The 14514-nt window shown below is 69.3% G+C and overlaps 2 protein-coding genes across 6 annotated transcripts in view; one reads left to right on the top strand and one right to left on the bottom strand.

Annotated features, from left to right (window-relative positions):
• The first annotated feature begins 1331 nt into the window (after positions 1–1331).
• On the top strand, positions 1332–6347 carry BTBD17 (BTB domain containing 17). The gene is made up of 3 exons (XM_075904045.1): positions 1332–1438; positions 3503–3779; positions 4990–6347. The coding sequence occupies exons 1-3, from the start codon at positions 1345–1347 to the stop codon at positions 6068–6070; spliced, it is 1452 nt and encodes a 483-aa protein (XP_075760160.1). The 5' UTR covers positions 1332–1344; the 3' UTR covers positions 6071–6347.
• Positions 6348–8671: 2324 nt separating this feature from the next.
• KIF19 (kinesin family member 19) overlaps positions 8672–14514 on the bottom strand; it is a 31430-nt gene continuing 25587 nt past the window's right edge. For 4 of the 5 annotated variants that reach the window (XM_075904040.1, XM_075904043.1, XM_075904041.1 and 1 more), the window contains exons 14-20: positions 14200–14321; positions 13324–13478; positions 12389–12494; positions 11852–11948; positions 10235–10620; positions 9773–9932; positions 8672–8959 (exon numbers count right to left, since the gene is read on the bottom strand). In XM_075904040.1, coding sequence (XP_075760155.1) covers positions 8808–8959; positions 9773–9932; positions 10235–10620; positions 11852–11948; positions 12389–12494; positions 13324–13478; positions 14200–14321 — 1178 coding nt within the window. In that variant the 3' untranslated portion in view covers positions 8672–8807. Of the gene's footprint in view, positions 8960–9772; positions 9933–10234; positions 10621–11851; positions 11949–12388; positions 12495–13323; positions 13479–14199; positions 14322–14514 lie in introns of those variants that run through there. The other variant, XM_075904044.1, reaches the window with a different exon arrangement.

The following is a 14514-nucleotide window of genomic DNA, read 5'->3' as shown; positions in this document are numbered from 1 at the left end:
TGCCGTGACTCGGTGTCAATCCAGAGTGACTGGGCTGACTCCCATGGGTGGCTGTGCCGTGACTCGGTGTCAATCCGGAGCGACGGCTGACTCCCATGGGCGGCTGTGCCGTGACTCGGTGTCAATCCGGAGCGACGGCTGACTCCCATGGGCGGCTGTGCCGTGACTCGGTGTCAATCCGGAGCGACTGGGCTGACTCCCATGGGCGGCTGTGCCGTGACTCGGTGTCAATCCGGAGCGACTGGGCTGACTCCCATGGGCGGCTGTGCCGTGACGCGGTGTCAATCCGGAGCGACTGGGCTGACTCCCATGGGCAGCTGTGCCGTGACGCGGTGTCAATCCGGAGCGACTGGGCTGACTCCCATGGGCGGCTGTGCCGTGACTCGGTGTCAATCCGGAGCGACTGGGCTGACTCCCATGGGTGGCTGTGCCGTGACTCGGTGTCAATCCGGAGCGACTCGGCTGACTCCCATGGGTGGCTGTGCCGTGACTCGGTGTCAATCCGGAGCGACTCGGCTGACTCCCATGGGTGGCTGTGCCGTGACTCGGTGTCAATCCGGAGCGACTCGGCTGACTCCCATAGGCGGCTGTGCCGTGACTCGGTGTCAATCCGGAGCGACTCGGCTGACTCCCATGGGCGGCTGTGCCATGACGCGGTGTCAATCCGGAGCGACTCGGCTGACTCCCATGGACGGCTGTGCCATGACGCGGTGTCAATCCGGAGCGACTGGGCTGACTCCCATGGGTGGCTGTGCCGTGACTCGGTGTCAATCCGGAGCGACGGCTGACTCCCATGGGTGGCTGTGCCATGACGCGGTGTCAATCCGGAGTGACTCGGCTGACTCCCATGGGCGGCTGTGCCGTGACGCGGTGTCAATCCGGAGCGACGGCTGACTCCCATGGGTGGCTGTGCCGTGACGCGGTGTCAATCCGGAGCGACTCGGCTGACTCCCATGGGTGGCTGTGCCGTGACGCGGTGTCAATCCGGAGCGACTCGGCTGCCTGGTGCACACGGGCACTGGCCCGCCCAAGCCTGCGGGGCGGTGGGTGAGCGGGGCCCGTGCCTGTCGGGAGCAGCGTGGAGGCAGGCGGGGCCACGCGGGGCCCAGGTACCCGTGGCGCAGGCTGGCGGGGCAGGGGATGCTCCGGACGGCTCAGCCGCCCCGGGGAGAAGCCGCCAGGCTCGGTGGGGAAAGGGAATCAATTCACCATCCGAAGAGGTTTCCTTGGTAACAGCCGTTGTCCGTTTCCACCAATCAATGGCGCGGGGCTGGGAGGGTCAGTGTCCTACATAAAGAGTCAGGGAGGCACATCCCCAGCTCAGAGCCGGGTGCTGGCGGAGCCATGGCTGGGCTGGCGGGGGGCAGGCCGGCCGGGGCTCGGCGAGGGGGCTGCGGCTGGGCCACCCTGCTGCTGCTCTTACTCCCCGTCCAAGCAGGTAAGGGGCGTCGCCAGGGACTGATGGGGGGGTCTGTGTTTTGGGGGTCACGGCCACTCCTAGCTTGGGGGCCGGGTGGGGCAAAGCCGATCGCTCTGGGGAAGGGGCACCGCGAGCCAGACAAAGTTCCGGGCAGGGCCGGGAAGGGGGCTGCCTGGGCAGGCTGGCATGGCCAAGCTGGCTCTGGGTCCGGACCACAGGCAGCCAGCTCTCCCCTCTCATGAGGGGCACCTACCTTGGGCCCCTCAGCTCTTTGGGTGCAGGGAATCCACGCCAGGCTCCGTGCTGCGGTGGGACGGCACCCAGCCCCCGCCCCGGCTTGGATGCGCGTTGCTAATCCCGGCTCCATGGGGCTTAGCGGGGAGCCGGTCCATGCGGGGAGCTGGTAATCCGCCGGCTAACCTGCGGGCGCGGATTTAGGGCTATAATAGGGGGCCAAATTCACCAGGGCACAAGCAGCTCCGGCTCCAGGAAAGTCGAGGCCGGTGCGGACCGACGGTGTTTCCTGCTCCCCGGAGAACAGCTCCAAACCCAGCCGCCGCTGGCACAGACGGGGCGACTTGGGCGCTGGCCCTCCACCCCCAGCAGCTCCGCAGATTTGTCTGTGGGTTTCCCCCTGGGGGGATGACAGCTGAGAGGGCCGGGGGCGGGGGGGCTGGCTGACAGCAGGAGCAGGAAGCTGCTGGGAAGTGAAACTTGGCAGCTGTGCTGGATTCACCCCCTTAGCGAAGCAGCAGGGCTGGCATTGAGTTAATGACGGGCTGGGAAGCAGCTGGCTCGGCTGGGAGCCAGATCCCAAATTCCCCACTCGCTGGAATCTCTGCCCCTGGCAGCCGGCGCCGGGGGGCAGCAGCAGTGAGAGCCAGGGTGCCCATCGCGCCGTGGGGCGGGCGGCCTGCGAGCCCCTGGCCCAACGCAGGAGGCCGGGTGCTCTGGGAACTAGACAGAGCTTCTTGCAAGGGGTTTCCTGACGGCTCCCGGCTCGGGCTGTTGCCGAAGCCCCAGAGTCAAGTAGCCTCTGGCTCCCGGAGTTGGCACGGGAAGCGGAGGCCGGCTGGTGCTTTCCTGGCCAGCTGCCAGCCTCGCGGGGATTGGGAGCAGCATGTCCCCAGCCCGGCCCAGCTCCTGCGGGCGAGGACCCAACCCTGCTGCACCCGTTCCTCCCGGGGCTGTTTGGGAGCCAGGGGCCCTTGAGCCAGCGGGGGAAACGTCTAAGGGCGGGTTTGTCCTCCCACTGCCCCGGAGAGACCCCGATTGGCACCTGCGTCAGAGCCCCCCGCTGGGACCCGGGCCAAGCCCAGCAATGGAAGGGGTCACACGGGCGCTGCTGCTGTTCAGGAGGAGGAGGGGGGCACATCTGAGTCCTCTGGGGCAGGGGAACGGCTGGACGAACTCCCTGCTCTCTCCCCGCCCCGACGGGGGGAAGTTTTAGCTCCTCCGAGGGAGCTGGGAGCCGTGCCAGGTGACTCTCAACCGGCCAGAGCCTGCCCTGCTTCCAGGAGGTGGATTTCTCTCGCCAAGTTTCCCCTCCTTAGAAGCGCCTGGCTTCCCAGGGCAGACAAGTGCGCCAGCGTCCTAGCCTGCTGCGACGGACAAATCGCCGCCTCTCTGCTTTGCACCACGGAACCCTAAAACCAGCCCCTGGGAATCCAAGGTCCTTCCAGGCAGGGGGTGTCTGGGGCAGCCCAGACAAGTCGAAATGTGGGTTAGTGCTGACGGGGGGGGATCAGGGGGAGCGCTGGGTGCGCCTGGGGATCTTCAGACCCCTGGCTGAGAGCCACTGGGTGACAGCACTTGCCTCTGGGCTTCCTGTGCCTGCCCATCATCCGTGACGCTGTGCCCATCACCCCGCCTCATGCCCACCCTCCTCCCACTGCCCAGGCTCTGCAGCGTCCCAGCCTCAAGGGCCGTTCCCCAGCTCCCTCCATGTGCCCTGATCGCAGCCCCATCACCATGGGTTGGCCTGGCACCCACTCTCCAAGGCGCCCCCCCCGTGTCCTGCCCACACCCTGCCCACGGACTGGAGAACTTGCCGCCGCTCAGCTGACTGTCCCCCCCGCACAGCCCAGAGAGCGGATCTCAGCGGCGAGGCCGCCGGGGCCACCATTAACCACTCGCTGGCGCTGCTCCACCGGCTGCAGGAGCTGCTGCACCACGGCAACGCCAGCGACACCACGCTGCGGGTGCGCACCGCCGGCTCCGACGAGGTCAAGGTCTTCCACGCCCACCAGCTGCTCCTGGCCCTGCAGAGCGAAGCCTTCCAGAGCCTCCTGCGCAACGAGAGCGTGGTGACGCTGCACGAGCCGGCCGACAGCGCCGCGCTCTTCGAGAAATTCATCAGGTGTGCGGGGCGGGGGGGGGGGGGGACCCTCCGCACCCAGGGCCCCTGGCCTCCACGTCCCCACCGGGAGAGAGGCGGGCCCCGGGGACAGCCAGGCAGGGAAGCGAGGCAGGGAAATACCAGCCGAAGGGCTGAGGGAAGAAAGGGGCTGGGGGGCCAGGACTGTAGAGCACCCACCACCAGGGAGCCGGGAGCACACCCTCTGGGGGGAGCTGCACAGCCGTGGCCCAGTCTGCCCCATTCGTGCACCTCACAAACCACTCTGCCAGCTTAGGGAAAAGGGTGGAGACGACGCCAATGAGAGACCCAGGGCTGGACTGGCAGGGGCTGCGGGTCTGGACTGAGGGGCCCCGGCAGGGCTGGGGGGCGGGGGCTGCGGGTCAGGACTGAGGGGCCCCGGCAGGGCTGGGGGGCGGGGGCTGCGGGTCAGGACTGAGGGGCCCCGGCAGGGCTGGGGGGCAGGGGCTGCGGGTCAGGACTGAGGGGCCCCGGCAGGGCTGGGGGCTGCGGGTCAGGACTGAGGGGCCCTGGCAGGGCTGGGGGGCGGGGGCTGCGGGTCAGGACTGAGGGGCCCCGGCAGGGCTGGGGGCTGCGGGTCAGGACTGAGGGGCCCCGGCAGGGCTGGGGGCTGCGGGTCAGGACTGAGGGGCCCCGGCAGGGCTGGGGGCTGCGGGTCAGGACTGAGGGGCCCTGGCAGGGCTGGCGGGCGGGGGCTGCGGGTCAGGACTGAGGGGCCCCGGCAGGGCTGGGGGCTGCGGGTCAGGACTGAGGGGCCCCGGCAGGGCTGGGGGGCGGGGGCTGCGGGTCAGGACTGAGGGGCCCCGGCAGGGCTGGGGGGCAGGGGCTGCGGGTCAGGACTGAGGGGCCCCGGCAGGGCTGGGGGCTGCGGGTCAGGACTGAGGGGCCCTGGCAGGGCTGGGGGGCAGGGGCTGCGGGTCAGGACTGAGGGGCCCCGGCAGGGCTGGGGGCTGCGGGTCAGGACTGAGGGGCCCCGGCAGGGCTGGGGGGCGGGGGCTGCGGGTCAGGACTGAGGGGCCCCGGCAGGGCTGGGGGCTGCGGGTCAGGACTGAGGGGCCCCGGCAGGGCTGGCAGGCGGGGGCTGCGGGTCAGGACTGAGGGGCCCCGGCAGGGCTGGCAGGCGGGGGCTGCGGGTCAGGACTGAGGGGCCCCGGCAGAGCTCATGCCGGAGGCACTGTGACTGTGTGTCCAGGTACCTGTACTGCGGGGAGATCTCCATCCTGCTGCACCAAGCCATCCCGATGCACCGGCTGGCTAGCAAATACCGCGTGGCCACGCTGCAGCGCGGGGTGGCCGAGTACATGAAGAGCCACCTGGCCAGCGAGTCCAGCCAGGGCCACGTGGTGGGCTGGTACCACTACGCGGTGCAGATCGGCGACGCGGGCCTGCAGGAGAGCTGCCTGCAGTTCCTGGCCTGGAACCTCTCGGCCGTGATGGGCAGCGCGGAGTGGGCCACGGTGAGCGCCGAGCTGCTGGCCCTGCTGCTGGCGCGCTCCGACCTGGTGCTGCAGAGCGAGCTGGAGCTGCTGACGGCCGTGGAGGCCTGGGTGGGCCGCCGGCAGCCCGAGGGCCCCGTGGCGGAGAAGCTGCTGCGCGCCATCCGCTACCCCATGATCCCGCCCGGCCACCTCTTCCAGCTGCAGACGCAGTCGGCCGTGCTGGCGCGGCACCACGGCGCCATCCAGGACCTGCTCTTCCAGGCCTTCCAGTTCCACGCCGCCTCCCCCGTCCACTTCGCCAAGTACTTCGACCTCAACTGCAGCATGTTCCTGCCCCGCAACTACCTCGCCGGCGCCTGGGGCTCGCCCTGGGTCCTCAGCAACCCGGCCCGCGACGACCGCAGCACCAGCTTCCAGACCCAGCTGGGCCCCAGCAACCACGACGCCAGCAAGCGGGTGACCTGGAACGTCCTCTTCTCCCCCCGCTGGCTGCCCGTCAGCCTGCGCCCCGTCTACTCCGACTCCGTCTCCGGCGCCATCCAGTCCGTGCGCCTGGAGGACGGGCGGCCCCGGCTGGTGATCACCCCGGCCATGACCAGCTCCGACTTCGCCGGCGTCAGCTTCCAGAAGACCGTCCTGGTGGGGGTGCGGCAGCAGGGCCGGATCTTGGTGAGACACGCCTACAGCTTCCACCAGAGCACGGACGAGCTGGCCGATTTCCTGGCCCACGCCGACCTGCAGAAGCGGGCCTCCGAGTACCTGATCGACAACGCCCTGCACCTGCACCTCATCGTCAAGCCCGTCTACCACTCGCTCATCAGGGTCCGGAAGTAGCCGGGCGGGGAGCAGGGACATGGAGGGCCGCGCCGCGCACGGAGGGGGGGGGCCGCTAGGTGGCCGTGGGATCAAGCAGATGGACCTGCCAGGGCAGCTCTGCCTCTTCTGACTTCGGGGCCCCTCTGGGCCGGGCGGGGGACGACCGGGACGCCCTGTCTCCCCCAGGCTGGGCTCGCGGGCGCCTGGGGGGGCCCACGGATACCGGCCCTGTGCCAGGGCAGGACACTGACACACAGGCCCCTTTGAGAGCCAACCTCCCCCTCCCAGTGGTGCAGCCAGAGGGGCCCACGTGGGTGGGCTCTGACTTCGGAGGGGGGGGCAATGACGGGGATGGGGGTTAAGCCCCCGCGCCCGAGCGCTGCTCCCCGGCTGGAGCTCCAGGCAGAACAGGGTCGGGTCCTGCGCTCGGCTGCGAAGTGGGTGGCCCCAGCCCCCTCAGGCCCACCCATGGCAAGGCCCCTGCCCCCCCCTTTGTAAAGCCAGTTCCGTGCCCACCCCCCGGCTCCTCCACCTCCCGCCAGGCAGGGTCCCCTCCCCACTCACACACACGCCCCCCACCCTGGCTCTGTGGGCGTCCCGGCAGCCAGGCGCCCCAGCTCCTGGGAGCCCCAGCCTGGCAGGGCGTGCTGGGGGGTCAGGGTGTGCGTGGAGGGATTCGCCCCTACAGAGCACACTGTAGCTGCCCGCCCGCGGCTCCCCGGCTCTGCTGCCCCCTGCGAGCCCCCCATGCTGCATCGGGGGTGGCCCCCCCCCCGTCCCGTGTTCGCCTCCTTCCTGGGACCTGCCGCACGGAAACTGGCTGCCCCGGGACAAGCCACTGGCACCATCTTCCGAATAAAAAGCAGAACAGGCGCCTGGGGTGCTGCTTTCGGGGGGCTGGCGGGACGGGGCCTGAAACGTGGCTCGCGCCAGGCAGGAGGCGACCTCCGGCCTTGGTCCCCCGGGCCTCACACGGGGCTATGACGAGAGCTGCCTAGCCCAGGCCTTCGCCCCTGGCTCGGGGCCTCCTGCCTGGCGCCCCGCCCGCCCCTCTGGTTCTCACGATGCCGGGGAGCAGGTGCTGACCAGCCGGAAGCTCGGCGCACGCAAACACTGGGCGGACGCCCCTCGGCCCGCGCAGCTGGGAATGGGCCTGCCTGGAGGCCGGGCTCGTTTGCAGGGGGGTAACGAAACGATGGCCAGACGGTTCAGCAAACGCCCCGTCCATCGGCAGGGCCTCGGGCTGCTTATAACCATGTGTCCCGCCTTCCCCCGCTGCATTCCCAGTGCTCTCCCCACCATGCTGGCCAGGGCTGCAATGCGCTTCCCCCAGGCCGACCGGCTACGGGCCCGCAAGACCCAGAACCGTGCCACCCTCGTCCCCTCAGGCAGGAGGGGCGGTCCCAGACGGCAGGATGGAATGACTTGCCCAAGGCACCCGGGGAGTCGGTGGCAGAGCCGGGGCAGAGCGCACGGCCGTGCCCAAGGCGGGTAGTCGCACACAGCCGGGGAAGGCAGCCGGCGACTGCGCGGCGCGGCCACTGCCCCAAAGCCGCCGAATATCAACAAATCGCATTTTAATTGAGTCTTCCCAAGAGGAATAAAAAACAAGGTTCCCTGGTTCAATCCCCCGCACCCACCCAGAGACCAGGGCAGCCCTGGCAGCTCAAGGGCCAGGGGGCTGGGCAGGTGCTGAGCGCACCTGGATCGGGCCCAGCCGTGAGCCCCCGGGTCACCCCCGCTGCAACACAAGGGCCTGACCCCGAGCGCCGCAGGTCCCGCTGGCCGCGCCAGGTGAAGGGTTTGGCAACACGATTTAGCGACAGCGTGACCAAGCCCGCACGAGGGCCGGGCGCCTGCTGCCCGCTGCCCATGCCACGGAGATCCCCTCCCGGGCTCCGCCCACCCCAGGAGACCACTCTGGGGCGCGCCTGGCCCCCCAGCAAGCCTCAGCCCCAGAGCCCCAGGGGAGCAGAGCCGGGAGGCCCCGAGCTCCCTGGTGACAGTGCCCTGTGGGGATCCCCTTCAATGGGGACGGCCTGGGGTGCCCCCAGCTGGATTCTCAGCCCCTGCTTTGTAGCCGGCCAGGCCTGCTGCGACTCGGCCAGCAGGGGGTGCTGCTGAGAGACCCGCCCTCCAGGGACTGGGATCAGCTGCCCCTGGGGAGCATCCCGCAGGCAGGACCAGGGAGGCCGGTGGCCGGGCACCCATCCCTGGAGCTGCAGCACTGACCCCCAGGGGACGAGCCCCGGGGGGAGTCGGCTGGCACGAGGCAGGCATAGGGGGCGGCAGCCGGCACTGGAACTCGGGGTTCTAGGGAGCAGGCACCCCACACCCAGCCCATGCCCAGAGGCTGGGGAGCGGGGCAGACGGGGCCAGCGGTCCGGAGGGTGCAAGGGGGCTGGGCGGCCACGGCCACTGGCTCAGCACTTCACTGCCCCCTACTGCCGGCCGAGCGACTCTGCAGAGAGCTCGCTGCACCCTGGGCCAGCTCCCGCCTGGAGCGGGAGAGGGAGCGTGTCCGCGCCGCGGCGGAAGGGCCAGACCCCCGCGGCCAACGGGGAGACAATCATCCGCCCCTAGGAGCCTCGCCGGCCAGCCCCTTTCCTCCTGCAGGCCCCAGGCCCTGCGCTGGCCCCACCCACGGGCCCCTGCTGAGCCCCCACGGTCCTGCCAGGCCCCGGCTTCTGGCCACTGTCTCCCCTGGCCCCGAGGGCCGGGCGCTTGCGGTCCTGCGCTCGCTGCTGGCGGCCTGTCAATACCGCTGGCTCCTGCCATCCTTGGCGCAGGCGCTGGCGCCCTTCAGCGCGATGTAGCCGAGCCGGGGGCGCTGGCCGGGCTGGGGGCCTCTCTTCACGCTGCTGGGCTGGGCGAGGGGCAGCGGGAGAGACGCCGGGTCCCCCAGACCTGGGGGGGATGGACACAAAGAGGGGAGGGTTGCAAAGCAGCCTCCAGCTGGGCCCCACCATGGACCAGGGGGAGGCGCCCTGGGCAAAGCGGCCACTAGGGCGGGAGCAGCCACAGATAAAGGGCCAGCAAGGCATGCTGGGAAAAAACAGCTGCTAGAGAAAGGGCCCTGGGTTCAAGTCCCGTGCCTCCCGGGTCGGGATGGCGAAAAGCCGGCTGTGCTGGGCTGGGGCGACTTAGCAGGGCCCAGAGGGCACCAGGGAAGGGCACTTGGCGCAGCCCCCAGTTCTGCCCTGCCAATGGCCCCTGGCTTCCGCCCTCTCCTTCCGGCGTGGAGGGAGGAGCAGGGAACCAGCTGGTGACACGGCTTGTCCTGGGAAGGGATCGGGCAGGCGGGACGGGGGCGTTTACTGCCGGCTGGTCTGGGGGCACCATCTGGGGGTGGCACGGCTGGCAGAGGGCCCCCGTGGCGGGTGGCAGGACACTAGGGGGGCGGCGTGGCGCAGCCGGCCCTGCTGTGGGCTGGGCAGTGCCCGGTGAATGAGCGGAGCGAGGGCTTGGCAGCCATCACGCCCAGGTGCGCTCCGGTGGCCGATGCGGGAGGGGTTTGTGCCCAGCCTGGCACACCGAGCCCTGATCCAACAACACAGGGTCCCCCAAGGCACGAGGGGAGGCGGGATCCCATGTCCACGTGCTGGCATCGGGGGGTGCCCCGGCAGGAGATACTCAGTGGTCCCCTGCGGTGGCCGGGGCACGCTCGGTCTGGCCCAGGGCGCGTGTGGGCAGCCGTGGCCGGGCGCCGAGCTCACCCACCTGCATGCTGGCTGTGCGGGAGCCTCCCCTTGGCGAGATGCAGGGCGGCTTTGCCAGGCGCCCGGTGGGGCGGCGCCAGCGGCCCCCCCGGCGGGAACCTGTGCTCGGACGTGCTCTCCAGGGCGCGGCCCCGGGTTGCGTTGCTCCTCGGTCCGGAGAGCTGCGGGGGGAGGGGCAGACACGGTCACGGTGGCTCGGAGGGGCGGAGGGCAAGACTCAGCCGAGGGGGCAGCGCGGAGTAGCCGGAGCCCCGGATCCAGGGTTACATCTGGGAACCCCCCAAGCCAACGGGAGACGAGGGGGGAGACGGCCCAGTGCATGCAATGCCAGGTGGGGCACCCCCCAGTGCATTGTGGGTGTCCTGGAAGCTCCTCCCACCTCCGCAGAGGACCCGCCCCCAATGCACAGCCCCAGCCCCTCCCCCACCGAGTCATGCTCGGCCTCTTGGGGGCCAGCACGTACCCCGTGGCCGGTGACCTCGAAGGACCTGGACCGTCGCTTCCGCCTCCTGCCGTCCTGCGAGCCCTCCCTCTTCTCCAGCTTCTTCCCGTCCTTCCGGTGGCCCCGGAGCCAGGGCCCGGGCGAGTGGGCGGGGCGGGGCCGCCCGGCGCTGCTGGCCAGGTTGCCGTCGCTGGCGGCGTGCTGCAGGCCGGGGCCGGGCGGGCGCCGGGCCGCGGGGGTGTCCGGCAGCAGGGGCTCGTCGGTCTCGCTCAGCGAGCGCAGCGACAGGCTGCTCTGCTCCTTCATGGGCGCCAGCAGGTGCAGCCGGTCGGCCTCCAGCACCCGGGAGCGGCGCCGGGCCGCCTTCACCGCGATGCTCTTGAGGCTGCTCAGGATCTCGCTGCGCTCTGCAGGGGGGGGGGTGTGAGAGAGGGGGGCCCCCCAGTCCTAGGGTCCAGTCGGGGGGAGGTTGGGCCCCTCCCTGACCCCCTCACCCTCTCCCCATCTGGAACTGCAAACTGGGAACTCTGTGCCCTCAGTTTCCCCTTTACTGGGCCCTAAGCGGGCAGCCCCCCAAGGGCTCTGTGAGCTGCGGCAGCGTTTGGGGGGGGGGGGGGGCACCGGCTGCCCTGTCCTGTGTTGGCTCGGTGGCTCTGATCAGGGCCCCCAGAGGGACGCATGTGGGGTGGGGAGATGGCCAGTCGCTACAGCTTGGGCCACACTCAGCAGCTGGGCCTGGCAGGAGCGTTTCAGGGAGCAGCCTGGGGGGCAGAGCCGGCCACACACCAAATACGAGTCAGTGGGACACGGCTGCCAAAGCAGCAAACAGGAGTCTGGGGCGTATTCGCGGGGAGCAAGACGCGAGGCATCATTCTTCCCTCTGCTCTGCGCTAACCAGGGCCGGCCCTGCCACGAGGCAAACTGAGGCAGCCGCCTCAGGTGCCAGACTGTAGGGGGGGAGGGGGGCGCCCCTAGGACCCAGAGGGTAGAAAGTTGTGTCTGCTGCTGGTGCAGATGGATTCTCTCTGCTCTAGATGCACCGAGATGGAGGCGTGCTGGGCTGGAGGAAGGAGGCAGACTCGAGATGTTTCAAAGTTTTGGCCCAAGCGAGGGGACATGGGGGGCGTCATTTGAGCTCCCCGCCTCAGGTGCCAAACTGTGGTGGGCCGGCCCTGGCGCTGACCCGGCCTCAGCGGGAGTATCGTGGCCAGGTCTGGGCCCCCCGTTCAGGAACATTTTGGGGAAGCTGGAGGGGGTCCAGAGAAGAGCAACGGAAAGGATGAACGGCCTAGAAGTCAGGAGCTAGGAGGGAAGGCCGAAAGAACCGGGCTTGTTTAGTTTGGGAAGGAGAAGACCGAGAGGGGACAGGAGAGCGGTTTTCAGGTCTCTAAAAGGGTGTCACAAGGAGGTGGGAGGGAAATTGTTCCCCTTGGCCTCTGAGGATAGAACAAGAAGCAATGGGCTTAAACGGCAGCAAGGGAGGTTTAGGTTGGACGTTAGGAAAAACTTCCTGTCAGGGGGTTAAACACGGGAATAGGTTGTGGAATCTCCACCACTGGGGATATTTCGGAGCAGGGTGGACACACCCCTGTCAGGGCTGCTCTAGATGGGGCCTGGCCCTGCGGGGAAGCGCCTCACCTGTGTGCGTTGGGGTGGGGTCCGCGCCGCTCTCCACGCTCTCCGGGGAGGAGTTGGGGTGGCTCTGCACACTGGCCAGGCTGCCCCGGTGCGGGTGCTGGGGGCGAGGGGAGGGGGTGAGCACGCCTGCCCTGCACTTGCTGCCTGCCCGGTAGGACCGGCGAGGGCAGGGCCCAGCCCGAGAGGTGGCACCAAGCCCCAAGCCCAGGGCAAACTAGAGCAACCCAGGGTGACGCCAGGCGGCGGGAGCAGAACCTGGCCCAGTTTCCATTTGAGTTTCAGGTTCTGAATCGCCCCCGGCCAGTGACCACCACCGAGCGCCAAGCCCCGGGCGGCCGGACGCGGCACAGCAAGAACAGCTCAGGCTGACCGAGGGGAAACTGAGGCACCTACACGCGCCGAAGGTCACCCAAGCAGGCCAGTGGCAGAGCTGGGAGTAGCCCCCAGGACTCCACGTGCTGTGCAGTGCTCCAGCTACTAGGCAACGCTGCCTCTCACCGAGGCACATCCGTGCCCTGGCCCCTCCCCCATGCGCACCTCTTGGGTCACCAGGCCGTTCACGTGGATCGGGGGCGGGGTCAGCACGGCCAAGCTCTTGATGTGCCGCACCTGTGGGCTGGTCCGGAACAGCTGGGCCAGGTCGCTGCCGGAGGGGGAAAGGTGCCGGTCACACCGGCGCAGAGGAGAGAGAGCGCCGAATTCACACGCACGGGCTGGGCCGAGAGCTGCTCCTGGCTCCGATCCAAAGCCAGGCCTGGAGCTCCCAGCCCCACGCTCAGCGAGCCGCTGTGGCTGCAGGGGCAGCAAGGAGGTGTCCTTTGCTCTGAACATGGCCCTTTAATACCCCCCAGCTTTTCCCCTCTGGGCACAACTGAGCGGGGAGCCGGGCGTCTTCCTCCCCCGGGATCTGCAGGCGACCAGAGCCTGGTGCTGGGTCTTCCACACAGACACCCATGTGTTCTGGACATGTGGCTTCTCCTGCCCTAGGGCTCTGCCTCTGGTCCCAGGGGTGCAGGGTGCATGGTGCTTGGCCCCTCTTCGCCAATGTTCCCTCAAATCTTTTCCATCCATGTGCAGAATAAATTTTTCTATGTGCACCCAGGCATGTGTGGATGTGCACCACCCATCAAAACACAAACCCAGCTGTGGGTGGCTGGTAAATGGCCGGGCAGCACTGGATTCTCTCCTGAGTGGCCACACAAGTGTTCAGTTTGCAGGGAACACTGCTCCTGCCCTGCGGGCGCGCCCCTACCTCTCTGCCTCTGGCACCAGGGGCAGCAGGGCGTGTGGTGCCCGGCCCCTCCTGCCCCGCGGGCGCACCCCTACCTCTCTGCCTCCGGCACCAGGGACAGCAGGGCGTGTGGTGCCCAGCCCTCCTGCCCCGCGGGCGTGCCCCTACCTCTCTGCCTCCGGCACCAGGGACGGCAGGGCGTGTGGTGCCCAGCCCTTCTGCCCCGCGGGCGCGCCCCTACCTCTCTGCCTCCGGCACCAGGGGCGGCAGGGCGTGCCTGTCCGAGTCGCGCTGCGGCAGCGGGTGCTCCGAGCTCAGCGTCCGCACGCTCTCCTGGTCGGAGTCGGGGGCGCTCTCGGCAGCCGGGAGCTGGGGAATCCTGGGCAGAGACGTGTCCTGTGGGGGAATCAGCTGCTGTTAGGCCCAGCCCAGCTGCCCTGCAGTTTCCGAGGGGTGTCCTGGGGGCGCTGCACCGGCTGCTGCCTCTCCCCCCCACTCGCCAGTGGATTGGCCCCGGCCCCCCTCCCCTGGGAAATTACCTGGTTCTCCGATTGCCCCTCTCAACACCCAGCTCCCCCCTGTGCACACCACTGACCCCCGGGGGCCACATCTGGGGCTGGACGCAGCGCTCCCTTTGCCTGGGCACCCCTCCTGTGCCAGGGTACGCGAGGGCCCAGACAGCACCCAGGGACATCAGACTGGCCAGGCTGGGTCAGACCGACGGTCCCTCCAGCCCAGCATCCTGGCTGCCCACAGTGGCCAACGCCAGGTGCCCCAGAGGGAGTGAACCGAACAGGGAACCATCCAGTGATCCTGCCCGTTGCCCATTCCTGGCTTCTGACCCGCAGAGGCTAGGGACACCCTCCCTGCCCCACCTCGCTAATAGCCCTTGCTGGACCTGTCCCCCTGAATGTATCTAGCTCTTTTTTGAGCCTTGTTGAAGTCCTGGCTATCACCACATCCCCTGGCGAGGAGTTCCGCAGATTGGCAGTGCACCGGGTGAAGAAAAACTTCCTTTGCTTTGTTTTAAACCTACTACCCTGTGCCCAGGGGGCTGAGCAATGTCCTGGCCCCATGAGGTGTGAGTCCGAGCAGAGCAGGAGGGACCAGCAGGTACCTTCAGGGCTTTGGCAGCCACGCGGTCCAGGCTGGCCACACGGTCCAGGCTCCCTTCCTCCAGCTCGCGCACGTAGATCTCGTACAGCTCCTCCAGGTGGTGCGGCACGGAGAGGTGGTACTCTGCCAGGGAGGGGGGTTAGAGAGGGGGGGCACCCCACAGAGCACCCCACGGCTCCTGACACAGCTCCTTGGGCCAGGGTGAGCCGGGGGGAGGGGCTCGTGCCAGGCCCGGAGGGGCCGAGAGGACACGCTCATGTGGCGACAGGACAGCCAGGCCCGGGCTCAGCACGGCGCCCGCGGACTGGCGCTGCCG

This window comes from Pelodiscus sinensis, chromosome 20 (genome assembly GCF_049634645.1).
Source record: "Pelodiscus sinensis isolate JC-2024 chromosome 20, ASM4963464v1, whole genome shotgun sequence".
Classification (NCBI taxonomy): Eukaryota; Metazoa; Chordata; order Testudines; family Trionychidae; genus Pelodiscus; species Pelodiscus sinensis.
Note: the sequence above shows the minus strand (reverse complement) of the source record. Positions and strands in the feature narration are given on the sequence as shown.

Excerpts from the sequence above, each read along its gene's own strand:
- BTBD17 (XM_075904045.1), top strand. The coding sequence starts at position 1,345 with ATGGCTGGGCTGGCGGGGGGCAGGCCGGCCGGGGCTCGGCGAGGGGGC. Across the intron at positions 1,439-3,502 it reads CTTACTCCCCGTCCAAGCAG|CCCAGAGAGCGGATCTCAGC; the intron begins GTAAGGGGCGTC and ends CCCCCCGCACAG. Across the intron at positions 3,780-4,989 it reads CTCTTCGAGAAATTCATCAG|GTACCTGTACTGCGGGGAGA; the intron begins GTGTGCGGGGCG and ends CTGTGTGTCCAG.